At 44.0% G+C, this 23,310-nt stretch overlaps 1 protein-coding gene across 1 annotated transcript in view; it reads left to right on the plus strand.

Moving 5' to 3' along the window:
- ERN1 (endoplasmic reticulum to nucleus signaling 1) overlaps positions 1-23,310 on the plus strand; it is an 83,519-nt gene that overhangs the window by 7,855 nt on the left and 52,354 nt on the right. Inside the window, exon 2 of the mRNA XM_039235935.1 lies at positions 20,234-20,354. Within this exon, the coding sequence (XP_039091866.1) occupies positions 20,234-20,354 (121 nt within the window). The remainder of the gene's footprint in view (positions 1-20,233; positions 20,355-23,310) is intronic.

Genomic DNA, 23,310 nt, shown 5'->3' on the forward strand with positions numbered 1-23,310 from the left:
GCTGTTTTTCCTGGGAAGATTCAGGTAGCACTTGACAATGGAATAATAACTTTGGTAGTGTTTTGTTTTGTTTTTCCTACAAACATACCTAAACGGATTCATCCCAAAAAATGTCATGTCTTTCCACATAATTACTTCTTCAAGGGTCAGGGTTCATGTCATACAGATCAGTTTAAAAAAACGGTTTTTTCTATTTTTATTTTTACTTTTCAGTATTTCATTTAAGAATTTATTTAACCAGCTTAATAATTCAACTTTAAAAACAAAGGAACCCTAAAAAAGCAAATATTTACTCTTAAGCCAGTGATCCTTACACAATTTAAAACCTTTCCCAATTCCTTCCAGTTTTCGCTTGACTGCAACTTCTACATGATTCACACTGATCAAAACTGTTGCTCAGCTTGACTGTATAATTTATTCAGGACACTTGGATTTGATTTTTGGTTGTTTTTAAAAACTAAACACTCTATCACTTAGGGGATTCAACAGTATATTCTTTGAAGGGGATTTCCAAAAAAATTCCACAAATACTGTGAGCATTGGGAGCATATGCACATAAATGGATAGCCTCTCAAGCTTAGAGTCAGGGTATATTAGACTACTAGAAGGAGTCTTGCTGATCTAGTCCAGTGAGTCTCCGTATTTTCTCCACCTCATGTAAGGAATAGAATGCGTATCTGTCAGTAACAGTTGGGAGTACCTTTGGAGCCTATGCCATGCCCTCCCCTCCCGAATTGAACAATAGCTCGCTGTCCTTTTCCCCAGAGCAGACAGATGAGGAAGCTGAGGCCAGAGACGACTGGTGACCTGTTCAAGGTCATGCTTCAGTGGCGGAACTGAACTTTGAATCTAATCCTCCTGCTTCCTTTTGAAGAGCAGCTCCTTGCATTGCTTAAGTTCTGGTGGGTTAGTTAGAACCAGTCAGTTACCTGAACAGGTGACCAGCCTCGCTGCAATGAGAGATTGGGTGTGGAGAAGGGCTGGGAAGAGAAGAAAGTAGACTTTCTAGTAAGCTTCAAGAACATGCTCAGATAATGCCCTTGTTCATCCCACTGGGATTGTGGCCTCTTACACTTTGTTCCAGTACTAGAAAGATGCAGCTTTGCAGGGGAAATGCTACCTTCACGTGAGACTCCATTAGCACGAAGGACCATTTTCAACTCTGGAGCCGAGTCCCGTGATCATGGATAGAGGAGATTCAGGGGCCCTAAACCCAGTTCCTAGTTGAAGCTCGATTCTTTACTCAGATCTAATAATATCGAAGCAGGTGCATGTTTTTCAGTATGATCTTGCCCAGAAATGTTTCTGAAATAGCAAAACTGAAAGTTCATGTCTCAGAAGCCTTTAAACCAGAGTTGCTCTTCCAAGGTGCAGTCAGTCTGTGGTACGGAATCCTGAAAAGATCGAACCTTCTAATCATCAGGGTGGGCCTGGTTTACCCTTTCAGAGGCCCCTGCCTGCGGGGCAGTTCTGGCAGCAGGAAGGGGGTCTGTGGTGACAGGAGAGCTAGTGGCCTTGGCCCTTGGACCACAGTGGAGGGACGAAGGTTAGTTTAGGTGGATCTCAGGAGAGTGTAATGAGGGAGAGGGGAGGCCACCGGGAAGGTGCTCTCTGGGGAGAAGGGTATCACTTCTCTGGCCGTAGAAGGCAGGGACCCTGACTTGCTTATCTGCAGCCTCTGTGGCGTTTAGCACAGTGAGTTGGCCAGACCCACTGTAGGGAGCACCCAGCAGATACTGATTGAGTGAGTATTCCTTTTTGAAGCTTTTTAAGACCAATAAAACCAGGGGCTGCTTTATCATCAGGCGTGTGGGTTGTGGATTTCCTAGGGGGGTGCGGAGGCGGTGGAAGATGTTCCTATATCCTTTAATGGGATCTCATCAATAGTGTTTCTACAGAGGGAGAGGGGTTTCTGGGATCCTTGTGTGGGTGTCCATGAACCATAGTGAGTGGTGCCCTCTTGACGGGCTCCTCAGGTCAGTAATGAGATTAATTTTCCATTGTCAGACTCCGGGAGATAAATGGTTGGTAATTATTCAAGTCAGTTTCATTTTACACTCATCATGATGTCTCATTGTTAAAAAAGGAACCTTGATCTAGGGCTGTCCTCTTATGTATAAAACATATATAAAATAGATATATATTTTTTTAAAGAAAGGATGCTGGGCTCCATTCCTAGAGATTCTGATTTTGGTCACTTCGGGTGGCACCTCAGCAGAGGGCTTTTAAGGAGCTCCCCAGGTGACCCTAGGTGACGAACTCAGCCAGGGCTAAGAGGCACTGCCTCAAGTTAGCACAATCCTATTTGCAGATGTAGCTTCCTAAACAGGTGTTTCTCTCACTCCTAGATGCCCCTCAGGAGTCATGGGCTGTTTACTTTAAGAGAAAAGAGATCTGATTCAGTTTGGTTAACAAACGTCTGTGACCCAACTGTAGGTCAATGACAATATCAGGTTCTGATAGCACTGTTTGTTCAGAAAATGTATGAAAAAATTCAGTTTCCATGACAAACACTTCTGCAGCCCAGACAAACAGTTATTCCCTCATCTGAAATTGAGGGGGAGAAATAATCCACTGGAGAATGGGGTGGTTTTGAATTATAATTATAAATTAGTCTACTAACTAGGGAAATCATGTTTTATACCTAAGAGGACAGCCCTAGATCAAGGTTCCTTTTTTAACAATGAGACATCATGCTGAGTGAAAAATGAAACTGACTTGAATAATTACCAAGCATTTATCTCCCGGAGTCTGACAATGGAAAAATTAATCTTATTACTGACATGAGGAGCCCGTCAAGAGGGCACCACTCACTATGGTTCATGGACACTCACACAAGGATCCCAGAAACCCCTCTCCCTCTGTTAGAAACACTGTTGATGAGGGACGCCTAGGTGGCTCAGTTGGTTAAGTGTCTAACTTCAGTTCAGGTCATGATCTTTCGGTCTGTGAGTTCAAGCCCCACATCAGGCTTTGTGCTGACAGCTCAGAGCCTGGAGCCTGCTTTGGATTCTGTGTCTCCCTCTCTCTGCCCCTCCCCCAGTCGTGTGTGTGTGTGTGTGTGTGTGTGTGTGTGTGTGCGCGCGCGCGTGCGCGCGTGTATGTCTCTCTCTCAAATGTAAATAAACATTAAAAAATTAAAGAAATGCTATTGACAAGATCCTATCTATCTATACATCTATATAAATATATATGTAAATGTATAGATAGATGTATAGATAGATATATACATTTTTTTTCTTTTAAGCCCCGGATGACTCTGATATGCAGCCAGGTTGAGGCTGTCAAGTAATTCCTGTATCTTAATCCTGGACAGAGCAAGTGAGTCTCCCTGTGCCCTGGAATATCACAGAGCTCTAGACCAGACCAGAGACATGTCTGACTCGTTTCGTAGAGAAGTTGAGACTGACACATTCTGCCAGTTAGTGGCAGGCCTGGTAATGGAGAATTTAGCATTGTGTTTTTTCTAATATATTGTATTGCCCAACTTTTACAGAACAGGTAATTCCAAAGGGCTCTTTTTTTCTTTGAGTACTAACTACTGAAACTGCTTTTTAAGAAATCTGCTTTAACCATAAAACTGGCTTTGCACTAAATACACTTAGTTATTGAATTATGAGATGTTTAGAATTATTTGAAGTTATACATAATGCTAATTTAGTGTTTTTGCCTTCTTTCTCTGCTAAAAGGTGTAAGGAATCAGAACAGTACTCTCCAGGTTCCTTTATAGTACCCTCTCTGAGTTGTAAAGGAGCCTGCTGGAGCCAGAGTGAAGCAGCTAAAGGGAGTGGGTGTGGAAGAAATTTGTGAAAGGAGTAGGTTCAATAGTTAAAGCACAAGAATGAAGCATATAAATAAAAAGGAACCTTCGTATGAGGGTGAGGACGTGGAGTTGGAAGCAAATTGTGGGAGGGTATGGTTTCTGATATTCTCCTTTCCCTTCTCCTGGGAGGGCTGGATATCTGGATTATTCCTCAGCCTCACAGCCCTCGCGGATTTCCAGCAGGTGCACGGTTGGAGGGCCTGGCTGTAGAACACGTGCACAGAGCTGGCCAGCCTGTCGTCTTAGCGACTGGACTGGCCTCCATTGTTACCCCAGGAATCCGAATGGGTGGTTTAGAAGCAAGGGGAGCTCTCCTCTGAGTGTCACATTGACCGGGCTGGACCAGATCTAAAAACGCTGCTGGAACCATGGTGACAAATGTCCGTAGGATTGGGCGGTCACTCTTTGATGACAGCACAGAGCTGGGCATGTGACCTAACAGTTGAGTAAATTGTGGGACAGGGGCGATGTTTTCCAGACCGAACTTCATGCTGAAAAGAAATCCCAGTTCTGTACTCCTCAAGCAGATAGATAGGTGTACTTTGTCGTTTTAGCTGTTTTGAAGTGTAGTTTATAGGCATAGTCTTCTGTTTTCATGTGAGTTTTGACCCATATGATACACATGTATTTTTTCAGTGAATGGGAGTTGAAAGTTGAGGGGGGGATTGGTGCTAACCAGCTAGGAGACTTTGGACAAATGAGTTATTTCTTCTCTGTTTCCTCATCCACAGAACAAAGCATGGGGGCGCCTGTGTGGCTCAGTTGGTCAAGCATCTGACTCTTGATAGCGGCTCAGGTCATGATCTCACGGTTCGTGATATTGAGCCCCGTGTCAGGCAGCGTGAAGCCTGTTTGGTATTCCTCTTTCTCTCCCTCTCTGCCCCTCCCCCACTTCCATTCTCTCTCTTTCTCTCTCTCTCTCTCAAAATAAATAAACTTAAAAAAAAAAAAAAAAAAAAAAAACAAGGCACGAAACCAGAAAATCTAAGCTGGCCTGTTCCTGAATGTCTTGGCAAATCCGGAACACCATTCAGGGTAAAGTGACTAGTGCCCCCACGACACAGCTTCACATTCACTCCTACCTGTGGGGTCGAAGACGGGAGGGCTACTTTGCTTGAGCCTTCCAACTTTCCTAGCTTCCGAATGTGTTCATTCATTCATTCATTCATTCACCAGTTTTATTGAGTACATATTATATGCCAGGTCCCATTTGAGGTGCTTGGGGCACATTAATGAAGAAAACAAAGACCTGTGCCCTCATGAAACTACTTCTTGGTGGAAAGAGTCAGAACACAGTAACATGATAAATCCATAAATCTGTTTGTGGGAAAGTGATAAAATTCTGCAGAAAGAAAGAAAACATAGAGCAGGGCAAGGGAGATGAGGGCCTGGGCGTTGCCACAACAGTGGGCTGTGGTTTCATCAGGTATCACTCCCCTGCCCTGTGGGGTCCTCCCAACCACGGTCCTCGCCCAGACAGGGGCCCTTCCCGTACTCGGAGTGGCATCACGTCTCACAGTGCTGGGGTTAATATACAGGTGTATATCCTAGTTTGTTTCACATCTAATCCTCTGAAGGACTGGTATTGACAGCTCGTGTATGTTTGAAAGTCCTGAGCAAATATGAAGTAGTGAGTGTAACTGTTGCCAATTTTTAATGACAACATAAGAGAAAGTTTAAAATTCTATCAAGGAAATCTCAGAAACCCCCACAACTCAGAGAACAGAGCCAGTAATTCTTTGATTTTTGTGATGGTTCTATTCCCAAATATACATGTGTCATATGTGTGTGTGTGTGTGTGTGTTTTTACAAACAAAATTATATCTTTTCTTTTTTCCATTGTAGAACTATCCATAAGCTCTCCAGATAAATTCAGACACTGCAAGAAAGATGTAAAACCAGGTTTGGGGAATCTCTGATCTCAAAGGCAGCGCCTCTCTTTGAACAAATCCAGTGACCTCATCTATAGTTGTGTTAGGGTTCATTTTCCACTTGCTGTGTTCTGGTTTTGCAGAGCAGAAAACAGTTTCCTTTATGCACAGAGATTAAGAACAAGTTTTTATCTGTAGTTTTGGCACTCAGCTGACCAGGAACCAAACCATAGTTACTTCAAAAACCAATCCTAAGTCATCTTGATCTGATGGTTCAGTACTTGGAAATCTTTAGAGCTTTCGGTGCCTGGGTAAAGTTCAATCACTTATCTGATTTGTGGTTTGGAGAAGCCTGAGATCTGCCTTTCAGTTTAGGAGGTGGTTGGTTTTAGCATCTAGAGCAAGAATGTGTGCTTGGGAGGCACCCACTTCCTCCCACATAACACTAGTTGATTTCTATGGTATTTCTTTTCCCCACCCTGAAGCTTAAGGGAATCAGGTTATTACTAATTTCCAGTGTTGACATATTTCAAGATAAGTGGGGACAGTGGATGTTGAAAGACCAGGATTGGGAACGAGGGTGCTTTAAAGACATCAAGACTTTTAAACTCTGTCGAATTCTTACGTGGGTTTTGGACGTGTTTTGATTGGTTGGGGCTAGAATTATCTTGAGTAAAGCCTGAGGATGGATTAGGGCCTGGTAAATCATGGATTTGTCACACTTCTGAGACTAACAGCAGATTCAACTCAGTCTTCTTACTTGATAGAATCAGAAACTGATGCCCAGAGAGATTTAATGACTCGCACGGAGCCCAGACCACGACACATGCCCCTGTGCACCACCTCGTTGCCTTTCAGCGTCGCTCACCCAAAATCATCTGTTGAGCTTGTGCCAGGCTCATGGGGGCACCCAAGGAACTTTGGGGTTTTTTTTTAACTTGGAGTTTTGAGAGGATGATGAACAGAGTTACATGGATAGGCCATGGAGTGAGAAGGCCTGAGCGGGGAAGCGTGGGCTCAGAATCTGAGGGAATTGCTCTGGGCAGGGCCTGAGCACACTGCCAGATACAGTCAGGAGATACAGTTGTGGGTTCCCATCGTTTCCCTTGTAATGTACTGTTTCTCTGCCAGATGGTGAACTCCTGGAAGTCAGGAGCTTCACAGGCCTTGGGGCTCCAGGTGCTTAGGCCTGACAGGACCCCTCTTTCTATATATCTGGAGGATAAGAGTCCAGCCTGGGAGTGGAGTTGAAATGAGTGAACTAGCAAGTAAATTGGACATTGAAGAGTCAGCTAACAGGAAGAGGTGTGAAGCCGGGAGTGCCTGGAAGAGATTGATAAATACTTCATATCCTTGCCAGCCTTCTTGAGTAATGTGGGACTGTGATCTGGTGACTTACCTCATTTTGTAAGGCTAGAACCCCACAGATTTCTGCCTGCAGTAGCAAAAATGGCCCTGACACTGACAGAGATGGAGCCCCCCAGAAGATAGAAAAAAGAGCGGGGGGGGCTGGTTGTTTCACTCCTTGGGGCTTCAGAGGGAGCTTTCTGATCCCATGTGCGGTGTGGCCAGAGAGGTCCCTCAGATGAGGGGGTCTCAGAAAGCAAGAGACCTTGTACTGGGGTTTGTTATGTGGCCACATTTCGTCACAGCAGTCTTATTTATTAAATAAATACCAGCCTGCGTGGTTTTGGTGCACTATGCTCATGCTCAGCTGTAGACTCAGCTAAGAAATATTAGTCTAGCATCAGTATAAGTTAAAAAACACCAGAGAAGAGTCATCTGGGGTGTGAACGCAGATTGCCTGTGTTGATATATCAGATATTGCACTCGGGAGGGGAGGATTTTTTCCCTCCAGATTTGCTTCACACCAGTCAGAATAGCACACCTTCCCGTTCTTTCCATAAGCTGCGAGGGTAATGGAAGAGCATGTGAAGAAGGTTCCGATTTTGCGGCCCACCCTGCATGAGGGCACACTCGGGCTCCTGGCTGCTTCCCCAGCCCCACCTCGGCCCATTCCCCACTCTGCTCTCTCCACCAGCACAGGCCCAGGTCTTCACACACAGTAAATTATCTTTAGTCTCAGGGCCTTTGCACAGGCTGTTCCCTGTGCCCAAGCAATTCATCCTTTCCTTTCCCACCCTTCCTATAGATCTTAATTCACATATCACTCCTTCAGTAAATCCTTTGACACTGTGATCTCGTGCATCCCCATCACGAGACCAGCGCAGTTTCTCCTGTTAGGCCCTCATGGTTCCCTGTGTGTCCTTTTCATAGCGCTTACTGCAGTTTGTCTTTCCATTTGTGTGATTATTTGACTCCTGTAGTCCCTTATTAGACTATAAACTCCACAGGGGCAGGGATAGATCTATTAGGTTTAGATCCTATTGCCTTAGGTAGTTCTTGATTAATCATACTAATAACAGCTGACACACATGGTGCTCACTGTATACGAGGCACTGTTCTAAGAACTTCACGTATATTGACTCATCTAAATCTCCCAACAGCCCTTTGAAGTAGTTATGATTACCGTGCCCATTTTACAAGTGAGAAAACCAAGGCACAGAGAGCTAAGTGACTGCCCGGCATGGTCTGGCTCTAGAGCCTGCCCTTCTAGCCTCCACAGTGTCCTGCCAGGTACTGCATTAAAGCTTCACAAATGGAAGTTGAATTATTAAGCATCATCAGAAAATAGGAGGTACTACGTGAGTGAGTTTCCAGGTAATTCAGATACAGCCCCAGAACATGAAATGTATCATTTGGTGAAAATCTTTTCAGCAGTTATACTCTTCTTCCTGCTTAAACACCACAAACCAAACATATTTTAACCTTTTTTTAATGATTCTAGGTTGTCAGTGCCAGCTCCTGTATACTTGCTGTCTGCCCATGAGGGTAAAGAGGGAGCGGATGAGCTTGTGAGACGGAGTAGATATTCAGGTTTTGAGTTTGTTTAACTTTCTGATGGTGTCTCTGGCCACCACCAATTTCTTAAATAAAACGGTCTTCCCTAATATTACGTAACTTCTTGTCTTTGACATTCTTAACATTTATTTTGCTTTCTTAGCATTTAAAGAGATGTCGCTGTTCCTTAGTTTTCAAAAGAAAAACCAGATTTGAAAGCTTAGCCACCTTGCTCCACAATGCAGATGCCCATATAAGCCACTTTTCCAACTCAGAGAAATCGGCAGTAAGATTGGATGACCTCCAGACGAGGCAGCACCTTGATCAACGTGGTGACGTTAGGAAGAGAGGCCCTTGGGAAAATGGAGCCTGTTGGCAACAGAGTGAGTCCGCCCTCCCATTCCGGCCCTGGACAGTCATTTTTCCTTTCTTAGGAGGGAGTTCTGTTCTCTTTAGTGTCTGAAGGGCTTCTTCCTCGACCCCAAAGGCTTAGTAGCTGCTCTCTGGCAGTGTTCTGCTGTCTGTGTTCTCTGGCCACCACTCAGTAAGCTGGAGGAAGCAGCCGTGTTCCATCGGGCCAGTCCTCTGGCTCCGCCCTTGTTTCTCAGGCCTCAGTTTTCACACACCACCCTGTGGACAGTCTTCCAAGCAGTCTCTTTTGCTTTTTTGGCTCTGTCCAAATGTGTGAGAATTGCGTAGGGTTGTTTACGTTTGCCTCTCATAGGAGCCTAGAATACAGGCAGCTCTGCTGAAATGATGGAAATCTGGTGGCATAAGGTTTTTTTCACATGAAAAAGTCAATATTCAGATCTGTATTTCCTTCCCCTTTTTTGTGAGCATCTTATTCTTGCTAAGTGTAGCAGGCCTGGCTTACTGTGTGAGGCTCATCAGTATATATGCTTGGTTATTAAAATAGTTCCTGCTCTTCAAAGGAGCTGTCCTGTGCTAATCAGTAATGTGTGTTTCCTTGACACTGGCATGAAAAGAATGACTTGCTTCATCAAAGGAATTGGTGGTGGTCACTATATCATCATCATCATCATCATTAAAGAGCTTTTTTTTTTTTTTAGCCATCAGGACTGGGCTGGATACATGTGTACTGCAGGGATTTTCTTATGGTGGTCAACCTTTTTCTGGTGTTATTCCCACCCTCTTAGGTCTATAGTGGGATCTCAGGAATTTTTATCCAGAAAGTTTTCTAAAAACGCCAGCCTGTATAATTTGCAGTGCCTTTTGCTATATTGGGTGTCTGTGTAGAATCCACAAATTACACTTTGGTCTCCTATAAAAGCTCCTGCCCCATATCAGAGCAGGGTGCTTGCCGATCTTCATCTGCCCCAACAAAATTCAAACGGGAGCTCCAGGCCTGAGGTAATTTAAGCTTATGGTTCTTGGAGAACCGTGATTTAAAGTAGTGAAATTATAGTGTGGTGTAGTGGGCAGAGGACCAGACGGAGAGACGGATGCCTTGTTTCCAGGCCCGTATCTATGGTGAGCTGTCTCTGATGCCTTGGGCAAGTCACTTCACCTCTCTGGGCCTTGACTTCCTCTCTCTTTTTCATCTCTAAAATGGCTGCCTAGAAGCCGTAAAGGGTCCCTGCCGTTTGATCTGTGTTGTACGGAGCCATATGGGCTTCAAGGACTATCCAGCTAATTAGAACGGGGTGTGGTGCATGCGGCCAGTAGGGAAGTAGATAATCCTCAAATGTACTGGGAACAGTGGGGATTCTGTCAGGGGAGGTCAGGCTGGCCAGGTATCTATCTCAACTAGAGGTGCATTTCAGAATGTTTAACTTCTATTATAAAGCTTGGCAACATCTGACAAGCTAGGTGGTAATTATGTCATAAATACAGTTTTTTGCAGATGATTTTTATTTAACTAGAGTATTTATCCACTTTCTACTTGACCCCATTGTTCCCCTCCCCGCAAAAGAAATCTCTAACCAGTGTGAAGACTAAAATTGACAGTTTCAAATTAGTTGCAGTTGTTAGGACCGAAAAATTTGGTGTCTAATTGAGTCCTTTTTTTTTTTTTTACCGTTGAAATTTTGGTAGGAGGACTTCTTCATAATACGTTTAACTGCAGATGAGTATGCATACTCAAGTAGATCAAATCTGGCTTTTTTTTTTTTTTTTTTTTTTTGAGGCTGGTAGTCTCCTAATGCATTTATGGTTTAAGTCAGACCTTTATTAGTTTAGTATGTTTACGATGCTGCTCCATTAAGGTAAGTGAGCCTCCCAGGTTTCTCAGTTTTTACAAGATCTAAACTGCTGCTGTTTCACTTTAGTGAAGGCAACAAAATAATAGCAATACCTGCATTTGAAATCTCAGCCACTAAATGATTGTGAAACCTTGGGTTTTAGTTTTCATGTCCATAAATACTTCAGGACCTTAGGGATTTGATACCACCTGAAACAATGAGGGCTTGTTTCCTCAGCCATAGTGTGTGTGCTAAAGGGTTTTGCGTAGAACCTTTCATGCCTAAATGTATTTCCTCCTCCCAAGGTGTCAATAGAAGTTGATGGCAGAGGGACCGTGAAGAGGAACGGAACTACCAGCTGCTTGATTGAACTGAGACACTTAGCCTGGGGCCCCAAAACCAGTTTGGGGGAAATAGATTCACCTGTTGTGAAATTAACATATCTTCACACTCAGGAATAAAGTGGACTTATGAGGAACCTTTTATCAGAAACATTAGAGGAGTAGCCTAAACTGAAGAATTCTAACTGTCTTGGGTGGTGGTTAATTACACCACACATAAGAATTGCCACAAATGCGAGTTTAGCTCTCTTAGTTGCTTAGTTTGGAAACCACACATGGTCGTTCAGTTAGACCTTGCCCTTTTCAGCATCCCATCCAGACACTTGACTCCCATCCAAAGCAAATGTCATGGTTACCTTTATTGACTTTAATATCAGGAAACATAACAGCCAATGATCTGGTTAGAAGGAACTGCATGGTTGATGGATTATTGCTGACCTACCTGCAGGTAAAGAAAGTAGAATAGAGTTTGGAATGATTCTGTAGTAGACTAAGATCATGAAAACAGACACAATTAAACAAGAAAGTCTCTTAATATCACTAATGTTTTAATTCTGTTCTTAATCTTTATCCCAAGTCAGTAGACAGGAAACTAAACCCAATGAGTTTTGTGTATCACCTTGTACAGGTGGCCATATAGAAGTCCCCATGTTTGTGAACAGGTGCTTTACTGTTGGATCAGACATGTAAAGTAGAGTAGAGTTGGATTAGAATAAAAATCTTATTGTGTCTCTCCAATCAAGCTTTTATATAAGACACCTTCACAGGTAGGCCTTTGGGAGCTGCTGGCTTACTCCCCCCCCCCCCCCCCCCCCCCCCCCCCCCCCCCCCCCCGCTTCCTGATCATTAAGAGGCTTTAACTCATGTTTTTTGTTTGTTTGTTTTGTTCTATTTGTTTTGTTAACAAGAGATCTTTTATGTAATGGATTGTGCTGGCATTTACTTGGCACTGATTTCAGCCTTATGCTGTTTTGGTGAATTCTTGATCATTTTTTTGGCCATCATCTGCATGGTCTTGTACAATGTGGTCACATGGCATTAGAATAACAGTACTGTATTGGCTACTTTTGTAAAGCAACCAGAATTGCAAATAGCCAGGCTTTGTTGAAGTTTATAGTCTGAAGTAGATAATATTGCTGCAAACAGAATTATAGACATAGATGTTCTTTTGAGTATTGTTTAGTGCCTGCCAGGGGACTGTGTTACAGAATACTATTTTAAGGTACTTCTTGCTGAATTGACCTATTACTGCACATGTTGACGTGTGTGTGTGTGTGTGTGTGTGTGTACGCGCGCGCACACATGCACATGTGTGTAAAGCCCGGTAGGGCTGGTATCCTATTATGGCATGCCAGAAAGTGTCTTATTGATCTCTCTTAAAATCAGCTCATCCATCCTGTAGCTTTTAGCTAATTATGGACAGCAGAATAATCCAGTCTGTCTGCCATTACTCCTCACCTTTACCTTCTTATCCATCAGACACCACCTCCCCACCACATCCACACGTGCACACACCCAATCTGTCTTCCCTCCTGTGGGTTAGCACTGTACATCCCCCACAGAGAATGCCCTTCTCCCCTCTGAGCATTATTGCTAAGGTTAATAATTAGAAGCTCTGATTCTTTAGCATATTCTAATCCATTCAAAATCTATTCTTCTGCGTTTGGTGACATGCAGCTTTAACTGTTCTCAAGATTGCATGTGTCCAGAGGCGCCTGGGTGGCTCAGGAGGTTGAATGTCTGACTCTTGATTTTGGCTCAGGTCATTATCCCAGGGTTTTGGAATTGAGCCTTGCCTTGCGCTCCATGCTGAGCTTAGAGTCTGCTTGGGATTCTCTTGCTCTCGCTCTCGCTCTTGCTCTCTCTCTTCCTCTGTCCCTCTCCCTTGCTAACTCACTCTCGCTCTCTCAAATGATTTTTTAAAAATTTTAAAAGATTACTTGTGTCCTTAGGTAGTAAAACAAAAGAATGTGGATATCTTATGTAATCCTTCCCGCACTTGGGGACCTGTTTTATATCTTACCTGTAAAACCATAACGTGTATATATTAACCAACCAAAATGAACTCGTAAGTCACTTTACCTTGACTTTACCTCTGCGGCCAGCCATCCAATGGGTTTGAGGCCTGGCAAGGAGCCGCTGTACTGCATAAGGCAGACTGGTTGTTAGTGGCAGGTTGTAGTTTTCCAGGAACTTAGGTGCACACTATATTGGGTAATAATATACTATTAGAAACATGCAGTATCCTTGCTAGAGTTATACAAGCATTGTACTTTTAGTTTGCAGGAGTGTTTTTCACAGCTTTAAATAAATAAAACTACAGTTTGGATTATGCAATATAAAAGTAATCCAATGAATGTAGAAGAAAAATCAGTAAAAACAAAACAAACCTATAGCCTTTGAATATATCCTGGAAACTGGTGTGGTGTACCCCTAAAATAATAAAAAAAACCTCATTATGTTATTAGCCAGATTATTGTATTCCAGTATTATTATGAATACTATTAGAGTGAAGGTAGGAAGTACAGAAGAGTCACAGAAAAGATTTTAACTATTTTCACTGTTTCTGCTTATTGGAATAAGCTCGTGCTACAGTATTGCCATATAAATTTAAGTTTTGGAGATGTACAGTTGGGTTTGACGTGATTGATTTGCATGCCACCTGAGAAGTGTATGGCTCTCTTTTTCACAGTGGTGGATCTTCTGGATGTGTGTGTACACTTTTTTTGGGGGGCCGGGGTGCGCACCTGTGCTGTAAATAGAACCAGTACTACAGTGCTTATCAGGATGTAGGTCACTTTGGAAAACGGTGTGAGACACGTGTGTGCAGGGCACCACTTCCTCCCCCTGACTTCAAGATGAAAAGTCTGTGCTATTTTTATTAACTTATTTCTGACCCTTGTTATTAGGTAGTTAGTTAATGTGTATGTGGACTATTCCTTGAAATGTGTCTGAAACTTACTCATTGTATTTCTTGGAAAGATGCAGCATTTCTGGAAAGCCTGATGAAGAGCCTTGGGTTTTCCTCTGTTCTGAATTTTGGAGGAGCTTACAATGTGCTTTCCTGCTGTTCTTCCTGGGGGCGGGGGGCAGACAGGGAGTAGGAGTGAGCAACCACCTCCCTGATAGACATAGCAGCTGAAGCCAAGCCTTGGGCTTTTTAGGCGCCAGTGAGCTGCCTCCTTGCCTGACCAGTCCGAAGTACTAGTTCTAAAATGGGTGGGTTTTTGAGAGAGGCAGTTTCATTTGTTTCATGCTGTTTAAACACATACCGATCTCGTGTCTCCGTATTCTCTTTACTGAAGACATTTTTAATTTAACATTTTTTTAAAAGAGGCTCCACGCCCAGTGTGGGGCTCGAACTCCCTACCTTGAGGACAAGAGTTGCATGCTCTGCAGACCAAGTCTACTGACTGAACCAGCCAGGCGTCCCAGAACTCATTTTATTTTTAAATTTTTTTAATTATTTATTTTTGAGAGAGACTGAATGTGAGCAGGGGAGGGGCAGAGAGAGACGGAGACACAGAATCAGAAGCAAGCTCTAGGCTCTGAGCTGTCAGCACAGAGCCCGACGTGGGGCTCAAACCCACAAGATCATGACCTGTGCCAAAGTCAGACACCGTGGACTGAGCCACCCAGGCATGCCCTCCCCCTCTCCCCGCCCTCCCCAACTCATTTTAGGAAAGATTTTTTTCTTAGCTGAAATACCAGGTGCTGAGATAATTCATGCAAGAGTAACTAACAATCAGCCAAGTTTAGAATATTAGGATGAAATTGCTGGTGGCTCACCTCTTAATCATCTCTGTATAAGCTGTTGGTAGTTGCTTCCAGGTCTTTGTAGTAAAGGTAAAGTGAGTGGTGCGTTTTATGAAATGGTGTGGGTGCTGCACTTTGCTTTACCATCAGAACGCTAAACACGAGGGTACAGCCCCTGTACTGTGTTTCTTTTCATGGGAGGGAGATTCTTGCTGAAGTCCGGGCTGAGCAGGGCTCCGGCGAGGGCTGTTCTACCACTGAATGAACCTACACGAAATAAGTTGGTTTTAGTAGCAACATTTGTCCTGCACCGACTGCTCTGAATTACCAGGCTTCGTTCATAGTCCTCAGGCTGAGTGTTTCTAGGATGGCTACCTCAGGGTCACCTCCTGGGAGAGAGCACTTGTCAGATTTCCATGAGGACCAATGGCTAGTGGGTGTTTAGTTTTAGGTTAGACTAGTTACCTGCCACCAGCATTTTCACCCTCCGCCGTGTTACTGGGATTATTTGTTAGAAGTCACCATTGAAGCCAGGAGTGCATATCCCACTAGTTGGAAAAATGAATCAGATTCCAGGGAGTCAACTCGAAGCAGATCTGCAGAAGCAGGGTTTTGTTTCCAGTTCCAGGCTGTCAGGAAACGAGTGTGTGTAACACACACCTATGGCCATTACATCCATCATAGAGAGAAGAGAGCCCTAATGGCTGGGTGAGGTACCGTGCAAGTTCATTACTGTGAAGCAGCACTTTTAGACGTTCAGGTACAAATGGTTCTTAGCTGTGCTCAGTATCCCACAAGGCATCTAGAAGCTTATTTAATTCACATTAGTGACAGCAGCTATATCTGAGGGCAGGCAGCTTTCAGAAATGCTGGGGGAACAGCCAGAGATTTTGTCATATTAATTTGCCATGTGAAAGAATGACACCATTCACAGTGGCTCCCCGGACATTCTAATTAGAAACTGTCAAGAGCTTTTAAAGAGGAGAGAAGCTTGTAACAGGGTTTGTGAAGTCCGTATGGACACTGTGATTAATTGTCGGCATTCTCAGTTGCTAAATTCAACTTCTAGCCAAACCTGGTATTTTTAAGATTTTCAGAAGACTGTGTTAGTTATGTGATTAGTGTTTTATTTCGATTCACCAGCCAACCATAGACAATTGCTCTTCCTGTGGTTTCCAGGATGCTCAGATGAGGCAGGTGGCTTTTGTTTCCACACTAGTAATGAAGCAGCACTGATATGTTTTAGTAAATATTGACCCTTTTTAATATTAATACTGTGATAAGCTATATTTGGGGGCATTTAGTTCATTATCATTGTACTGTTGGCTTTAATAACAATGTCAAAACTCATCTATTCCTGGATACACACTGTCTTACTGAGGGACCTCTTTGTTTCTAAACTTTGGTTTCTTTTTGGTGGATATTAATGATCAAAGGTGGTTGAGCTGCCTAATATCCTAATTTGGAAAGCGCTTCACCTGGACCTGAGGGGCTTACTGAAGCTCCTCTAACTTTGAGCTTCTGTCCCACCTGCTAACATGTCCATCTCCTTTCTGTTTTATGAAAAATTCATTGCAGGTTACATGATCATATTCTAGAAAATTTAGAAAATACAGGAGAAAAAAAACTGTTGCCATAGTTTTGCAATATTTCCTTCATCTTTTTGTGTGTGTGTGTGTATAGAAATACAAACTAAACATCTGTACATCTGTACATATATACATCTATATGTATATATGTGTGTATATATATATATATTTTGTTTTTTTGAGGGAGAGAGAGCGAGCATGGGGGAAGGACAGAGAGAGAAGGAGAGACAGAATCCCAAGTAGGCTCTGCGCTGTCAGTACAGATCTTCATGAACCATGAGATCATGCCCTGAGCTGGCGTCAAGAGTCAGATGCTTAACCAACTGAGCTACCCAGGCACCGCTGTCTCCATATGTATTTTTATTTTTTTTTATTTTATTTTATTTTTTAATGTTTTATTTATTTCTAGGAGAGAGAGAGACAGCATGAGCAGGGGAGGGTCAGAGAGAGAGGGAGTCACAGACTGAAACAGGCTCCAGGCTCTGAGCTGGCAGTCAGCACAGAGCCCGACGCGGGGCCCGAACCCACGAACCGCGAGATCATGACCTAAGTGAAAGTCGGACGCTTAACCGACTAAGCCACCCAGGCGCCCCTNCAGAGCCCGACGCGGGGCCCGAACCCACGAACCGCGAGATCATGACCTAAGTGAAAGTCGGACGCTTAACCGACTAAGCCACCCAGGCGCCCCTCCATATGTATTTTTAATAAGGGTGCATGCATGTGTGTTTTAGGACTGTTTTGGATTGCGAGTGACAAATCTAGTTCCAACAAATGTAAGCAAAAAGGGGGAGTTTCTTGTAAGGAATGGAGTGTCTCTGAGCCCAAGGACAGGAAGTTGGCCTGAGGAACAGCAGAAACCGGGGCACACTCTCCATCTTTCAGCTGTGTTTCTTCTCAGGCTTCTTTCTCTGTGTCAGTCTTTGTGTCTCTCACATCCAGCCAACATTCACAGAAATCTCCCGAGTTTAATTTCTTACTAGTTTAGCGACCCACAGACTTCAACACAATTCTTGTGTGATCCCAAGATCTGTTGTACAAAATGACAGGTGGAGGGGACTCAGCGGTCCTTTCCTGGTCCCCAGGTATGCGTGCATTCTTCCCCTTTCACTCATTCAGGCTCTAGACTGCCTCCAGGTGATGTGATCCCACCATCTCTTGTCCTTCTGCAAACCCATCACCTTCTCAGCGGGGGGGGGGGGGAGAGCCTCAAGTCTCCTTCAGCTACAGCCCTCAGTGGTCTCATCCCACGCCCCGCTGTTCTGCAAGCCCTTGTGCTCCAGGCAATGTGTGTTTCTCCAGTTCAGGTGTAAACAGGTTCAGATGAGTCTCCACACAGTCTATACCCTGCAGGCAAAAATAATCTTTCCCTAAAACACTTTTTGCACAACCTCTGGCTTCTCAGCTCGGGCAGGCACCACCCTGAGGCTTGTTTTCCTAGCCAGGTCATACCCAGACTAATTTCCTAGTTCTGAAGATAAAGTTCACAGCAGACTCTTCTTCCTCAGACTTGGGGCTTTACACCGAGAATAGACTCCGCAGGCAGTGATAAAGCTTGCTGTTGTTTCTCCCATTCCAGGTGAGTGGGCCCCGTGGGCTCTGGGCAAAGTGAAGGGTAGAACTTATTCACCTCCATCCCAGAAACAGGCAAGAAAGAGCAGAGATGAGTGAGGCTCTGGGGCCTCTTCGCCCCTTCTGTCAGTGGGTGTCCACAGGAATGCAGGGACTGGGGTGTCTGTCCTGCCATCTCAGGCTGCTTTGGAGAGAGCCATCGGGCTTTCCTTATTAAGGTGTTGGCTAGGTGCCATCCTGGTTCTCACCAAGAGTGGGCGGGTATTTTGGGTAAGGCTGCCTTGTATGCGTAAACCCCCAGTCTTTTATGTTTAGTGCTACAAGCCAGCCATACTCCTGTATTTTAATATTTTTGTGCCAGAATCCAAACTCTCACAGTATAAGCAAGTTGTGTTGGCGCATTTTAAATTTAAGACCCACAGGAACCAGGTAGCTTGTGGGACAGTATGGTGTCAAAGAGAAGGTCTTACTACAGGGTAGCATTGCTGGGGCGCCTGGGTGGTTCAGTCGGTTAAGTGTCCAACTCTTGATTTCAGCTCAGGTCATGATCTCACAGTTTGTGGGATCGAGCCCTGCGTCAGACTCTGTGCTGACAGAGTGGAGCCTGCTTGGGAGTCAGTCTCTCTCTCTCTCTCTCTCTGTCTCTTGCTCTCTTCCCCTCCTCCACTTGCACGCATGTGCTCTAGTGCACATGCTTGCTCTCTCTCTCAAGATAAATAACCATTAAAAAAAAACAGGGTGGAATTGAATACCTCAAAAGGGTGTTGTGTCAGGAAACCTTCCCAGCTCTCACCTGCACATGGGTGCATTGCCTATGCGCATGTACGAACCCACACACAGCTGCTCTCGTGGGGATGAGGGTACAGTGCTTAGCAAAGCTAGAAGATCGGCAGACAAAAAAAAAATTTGTCCAGTGTAATTCTCACCACAGTGTACATTAAATTTTGGAGTCTATATTTTTCACATAAAAATTTTACTACATTGCTGTAAATTTTCCCAAGTGCTATTTTAATGATTCTGTAATATTCCATTGAGTGTGTGTCATAACTTAGTTCAGTCATTTAGATATTACGGGAAATTCAGATCTTTCCAGTTTTTTTGTTTGTAAATGGAATATGGGATATGATAAGCATCGTTGTGCACACAGCTTTTTCCATATCTGGAACTATTTCTTTAGGATACAGAAGGGGGATTATAGGATCAAAAATCTGAGCATTTTTATGTTTTCCAGAAATATTGCACTGACTTACAGTTTTCATTGGCACCAACAATGGATGAGAAACTAAATTTCACCACCTTTGGCTGTTTTCTGTAAAGACAGAGAGAGAGTGTGTGTATGCGTGTTTTAACTTATTAGGCATAAAATGTACATTTTTATGTAAATTACATTTTGACTATAAGTGAAGATTAATTTGGGTTATGTTTTTCATACATTTTCTTTTATAAACTGTCTCTTCTGAAATCTTGGTGTTTTATTGTTATATGAACTTTTTTTTTTTTTTTAAGCTTATTTTGAGAGAGTGCACAAGCAGGGCAGGCAGAGAGAGAGGGAGAAAGAGAAATCCCCAAGCAGGCTCTGTGCTGACAGCACAAGGTGGGGCTCAAACTCACAAACCATGAGATCATGTAGACAGTTGACCGACTGAGCCACCCGGCATCCCATCATATGAACTTTTTACATAATGAGAGCTTTTTCCTATTTTGCTTTAGCACTTTCCCCTGATTCTTTGCCTTCTTGAAATCCCGTAAGTGCGTGTGGGCATGTGTGGGTATGCTGGCGTGCTTCTTTACCAGTAAGGCTTCCAGGATGACCAGGGTTCAGAAAGTGCAGCATAACCAAGAGAAGGAAGTCCGTTAGAAAGCTGAGCATGCGTTCTTCCTCTGCTCAGTGGAGCTGGCCATGGATTATTTCAGAATCCCTGTCCTGTTGTGTCAGGTTATAAGCCCGTCTGTCTGCAGGAAGGATTGCTGCTTAGAGAGAATAAAGCCACCGGAGTCTCGTCCTGACTCAACTGTTGTCTAGACCTGTGCTTGGACGTGGGTTCTCCAACCTCCGTGTCTCCATCTATGAGGCGGTGGATTTTCAAAGGATAACTTTCGGGGTGTGGCGGGGGGCGGGTCTGTCTGTGGCTGCACGTGCCCAAGATGAAGAATCCTGTTGAGCATGAACATCTCATTGCAGACTTTTGGAAGTCCCAGCACAGTGACGCTTCCCGAAACCTTGCTGTTTGTGTCAACCCTGGATGGAAGCTTGCATGCGGTCAGCAAGAGGACAGGCTCCATCAAATGGACTTTAAAAGAAGGTAACATGGATACATGAGCATTTGCTCTGCTGCTTCCGAGGAAGCCTATTCCAGAAAAAGAGAAAAACAGTTACACGTTTTTAATGGAATCAGAAAGGATAACAGAGGCAAGGAGAAGAGAGGGAATTATACTCGGGGTGTGTTTATAGCTTGAATTGTGATTATTCACAAAGTGCGTCGGTTGAAGAGGAAGCTTTATCTCTCTCTTTTTTTTTTCTTTCCAGATTTCATGTTTAAATGGCTCTAGGCTTTTCTATTAATAGTTCTGGCTGGTAGGTCTTTTACAAAGACATGCTGCTTTAAATTTTTTTCTTTTTAACTTCTAGCTAATGATTAGAATCTTGTAATCATAATTAGAAGAACTATCTCCTGTAACCTCAAATTACTCGTTTGTTTTTATAGAGGCTAAACTAGTTGAGGGCTGTAAAATTTGACATTCATCCAAGTTAGCTGCTTTACTGGGTCTTTACGTTGAGGGAAGTGAAACACCGAGCTTGTTTCTCACTTAATCTACCATGCCTCTGGTTTTTGATCTTGTCTTCCTGGTGAGAGTTAGCAGAGTGGGGTCCTACAGTTGGGGAATTGTATTTGATTTCCAAAGTAATCTTTTTGGAAAAAGCTATGCAAATCCAAGGATTTGGGGCTTTCAAAGTCCAGTAGTAGTAATTCTGATTTGGCCCTAGATTAGGGTCGGACTGGCATACTCTCTTTCGTCACTAATCTGTGACTCATTATTTTCATGAGCACAGCAAATGTGTTTCCTTCGCTAATAAAATGTTCCAAAAACAGTGTTTTAGATGGAAAAATATTGACACTTATTGTAAGGTGACGCATCATTTTATCAAGCCAATAGCAAACCTAGTTACTGTCCACAGATGGTGGCAGCTGGGGCGCCGCAGACCGCCCACCTCACCTGTCTGGGTCCCTGCCTGGATCAGTAAGTACCTCAGGCAGCCGGAAGGACCAGCTCTCTCAGGAGTGAGTGGCCACAAGGTGACTGTAGAACTGGCTTTTGGCCTGTTTATCCCTACCATGTCTCCTTCATATTTAAGCCTTTTAATGTTTTTAAAACAAAAGTAGAGTTCTTTAAATTCCACAATGTCTGACTTTGTCCAAAGGTGAAATCAAGAAAAGGATTGAGAGAAACACTTTTTATCACTGAACGTTAGGGCTGGGCCAGGTTTTTTTTCTAAGGGCCTCTGGGAGGTGGGAGGAATGCTCTGAGCCCTTGGCCAGCCGAGAGGCAGAGAAGGTTTCTGAAGCTGTGGTGAGCTGAGCCTTGAGAATTTCATCGGGAGTGGGGCCTGCAAAGGACGCAGCAGGTCTAGGGTGCAGGGACAGGTCCTGTCTGAGAGGAGCTTAGGGAATGGAGGTGGAGGGAGAGAAGCAGAGGGCACGTGGAGCCCGCAGTAGCATCCTGCCTTTTGTACTAGGATGAACAGGAAGCTGGGACCATTAATGTGACCGAGGTGAGTGACTCAACACTAATCCTGCAGCAGAGTGGGGGGGTGGGGGGTGGTGTGTGGGCTGGTAACAGGGAGGCCAGAGCTGTGGGACAGACCTGTAAAGGGGAGCAGGGGGAGGGAGGAGGTGGGAAGAATGGGAGGCAGGATGGAATACAAATCCATGGAATCCAGGAACAGATTAGGGAGACAGAGCAGGGAGGTGTTAAGAGACACTTAAAGGGAGAATTTGAGAAATCTCAGTAAGGTCTGATAATTTCAAGTAATACTCATTATGTTCTAAGTCTCATTGTTTTTCTGAGAATAGACTGGCTTTTTAAAGTTAAATTCAGCCCTGGATACCAATCATTATATATATTTCTACAGTAGATGTAGATACAGTGTATCTATGTATTTCTACATGGAGATTAAAGGTGGTAATGCATAGAGACCCCGAATTTTTTATTTAGTTTTCATCTTGCAGTTATAACTAAAGATTTCAAAATTGGTATTTCTAAACCATTAATCTGTAAATCACCTATAAAGGTATCTAGATACTGTTCCAGGCCCTGTGGATACAGACAAAATCCTTACCCTCCCACAGCTTTCATTCTGGCGGGAAACAAGGAAATAAATTATGTAGCGGTGATAAAAGCCATGACTTTATTGAAGAAAACTAAGGCAGGGGAGTGGAATAGAGAGCACCGGGGGTGGGGGCGGGGGTAGGGGCTGCAGTTTTAAACAACTCCATCTAGAAGGTGCCATTTGGGCAAGAACTCAAGGAGGCAGGAGAGCTTTTAGGCAGAAGGCATAGCAGGGGTGGAGAGGGGAGAGTCCTCCGTATGGAGGAGGACTGGAGTATGGGAGTGGCTGCAGGGAGAGAGAGGAAAATGAGAGTGCCAGCCCTGCAGGGATGCCATGCTCTCTTCAAACAATGTTTATTACAGAAATGCCCCCCCCCCAGAGTGAAATTTATAGACAGTAACCCCCCCCCCCAACACACGCAATTTCAAAAAGAAATACATTACCCAGCTGGTAATCTAACCCTGGACTAATAGAAAAACACGTAAATACCCTGACACACAGTGACATTCCACCTCTGAGTGAATGTGGCGCCCACTAATGCAGACTGATAAAAACACCAGGTTACTTCCGGTGCCCTCATCTCCAAGATGGTGAGCAATTGTTGTTAACACTCCAAACAAAAGAAGTGCAGCCTTGCCTGCTTTATACAGTAGTTACATTCTGGGAAGATTGTATAAAATTACACAAAAAGTGTTTTTGTGCTTTTACCTAAGTGTGGTTGTACGCTCCAGGGAGTTATTAAAGGTTTTTGGCCTGTGGGAGTGTCTGACAGTGTACAGATTTGACATGATCTTCGGCTGTGCAGTGCTACCTGCCCCCCCCCCCCCGCCCCAGTTGCTGTGACTGCCAAGAAATGCCCTCACAGATTTCCTGAGTGCTGCTAGCAAGCTGTGCCCTCCTCATAGAGAGAGGTATAGGGCCTGGTGGCT

Source organism: Hyaena hyaena, unplaced genomic scaffold, assembly GCF_003009895.1.
Source record: "Hyaena hyaena isolate Hyena2069 unplaced genomic scaffold, ASM300989v1 scaffold_104, whole genome shotgun sequence".
NCBI lineage: Eukaryota > Metazoa > Chordata > Mammalia > Carnivora > Hyaenidae > Hyaena > Hyaena hyaena.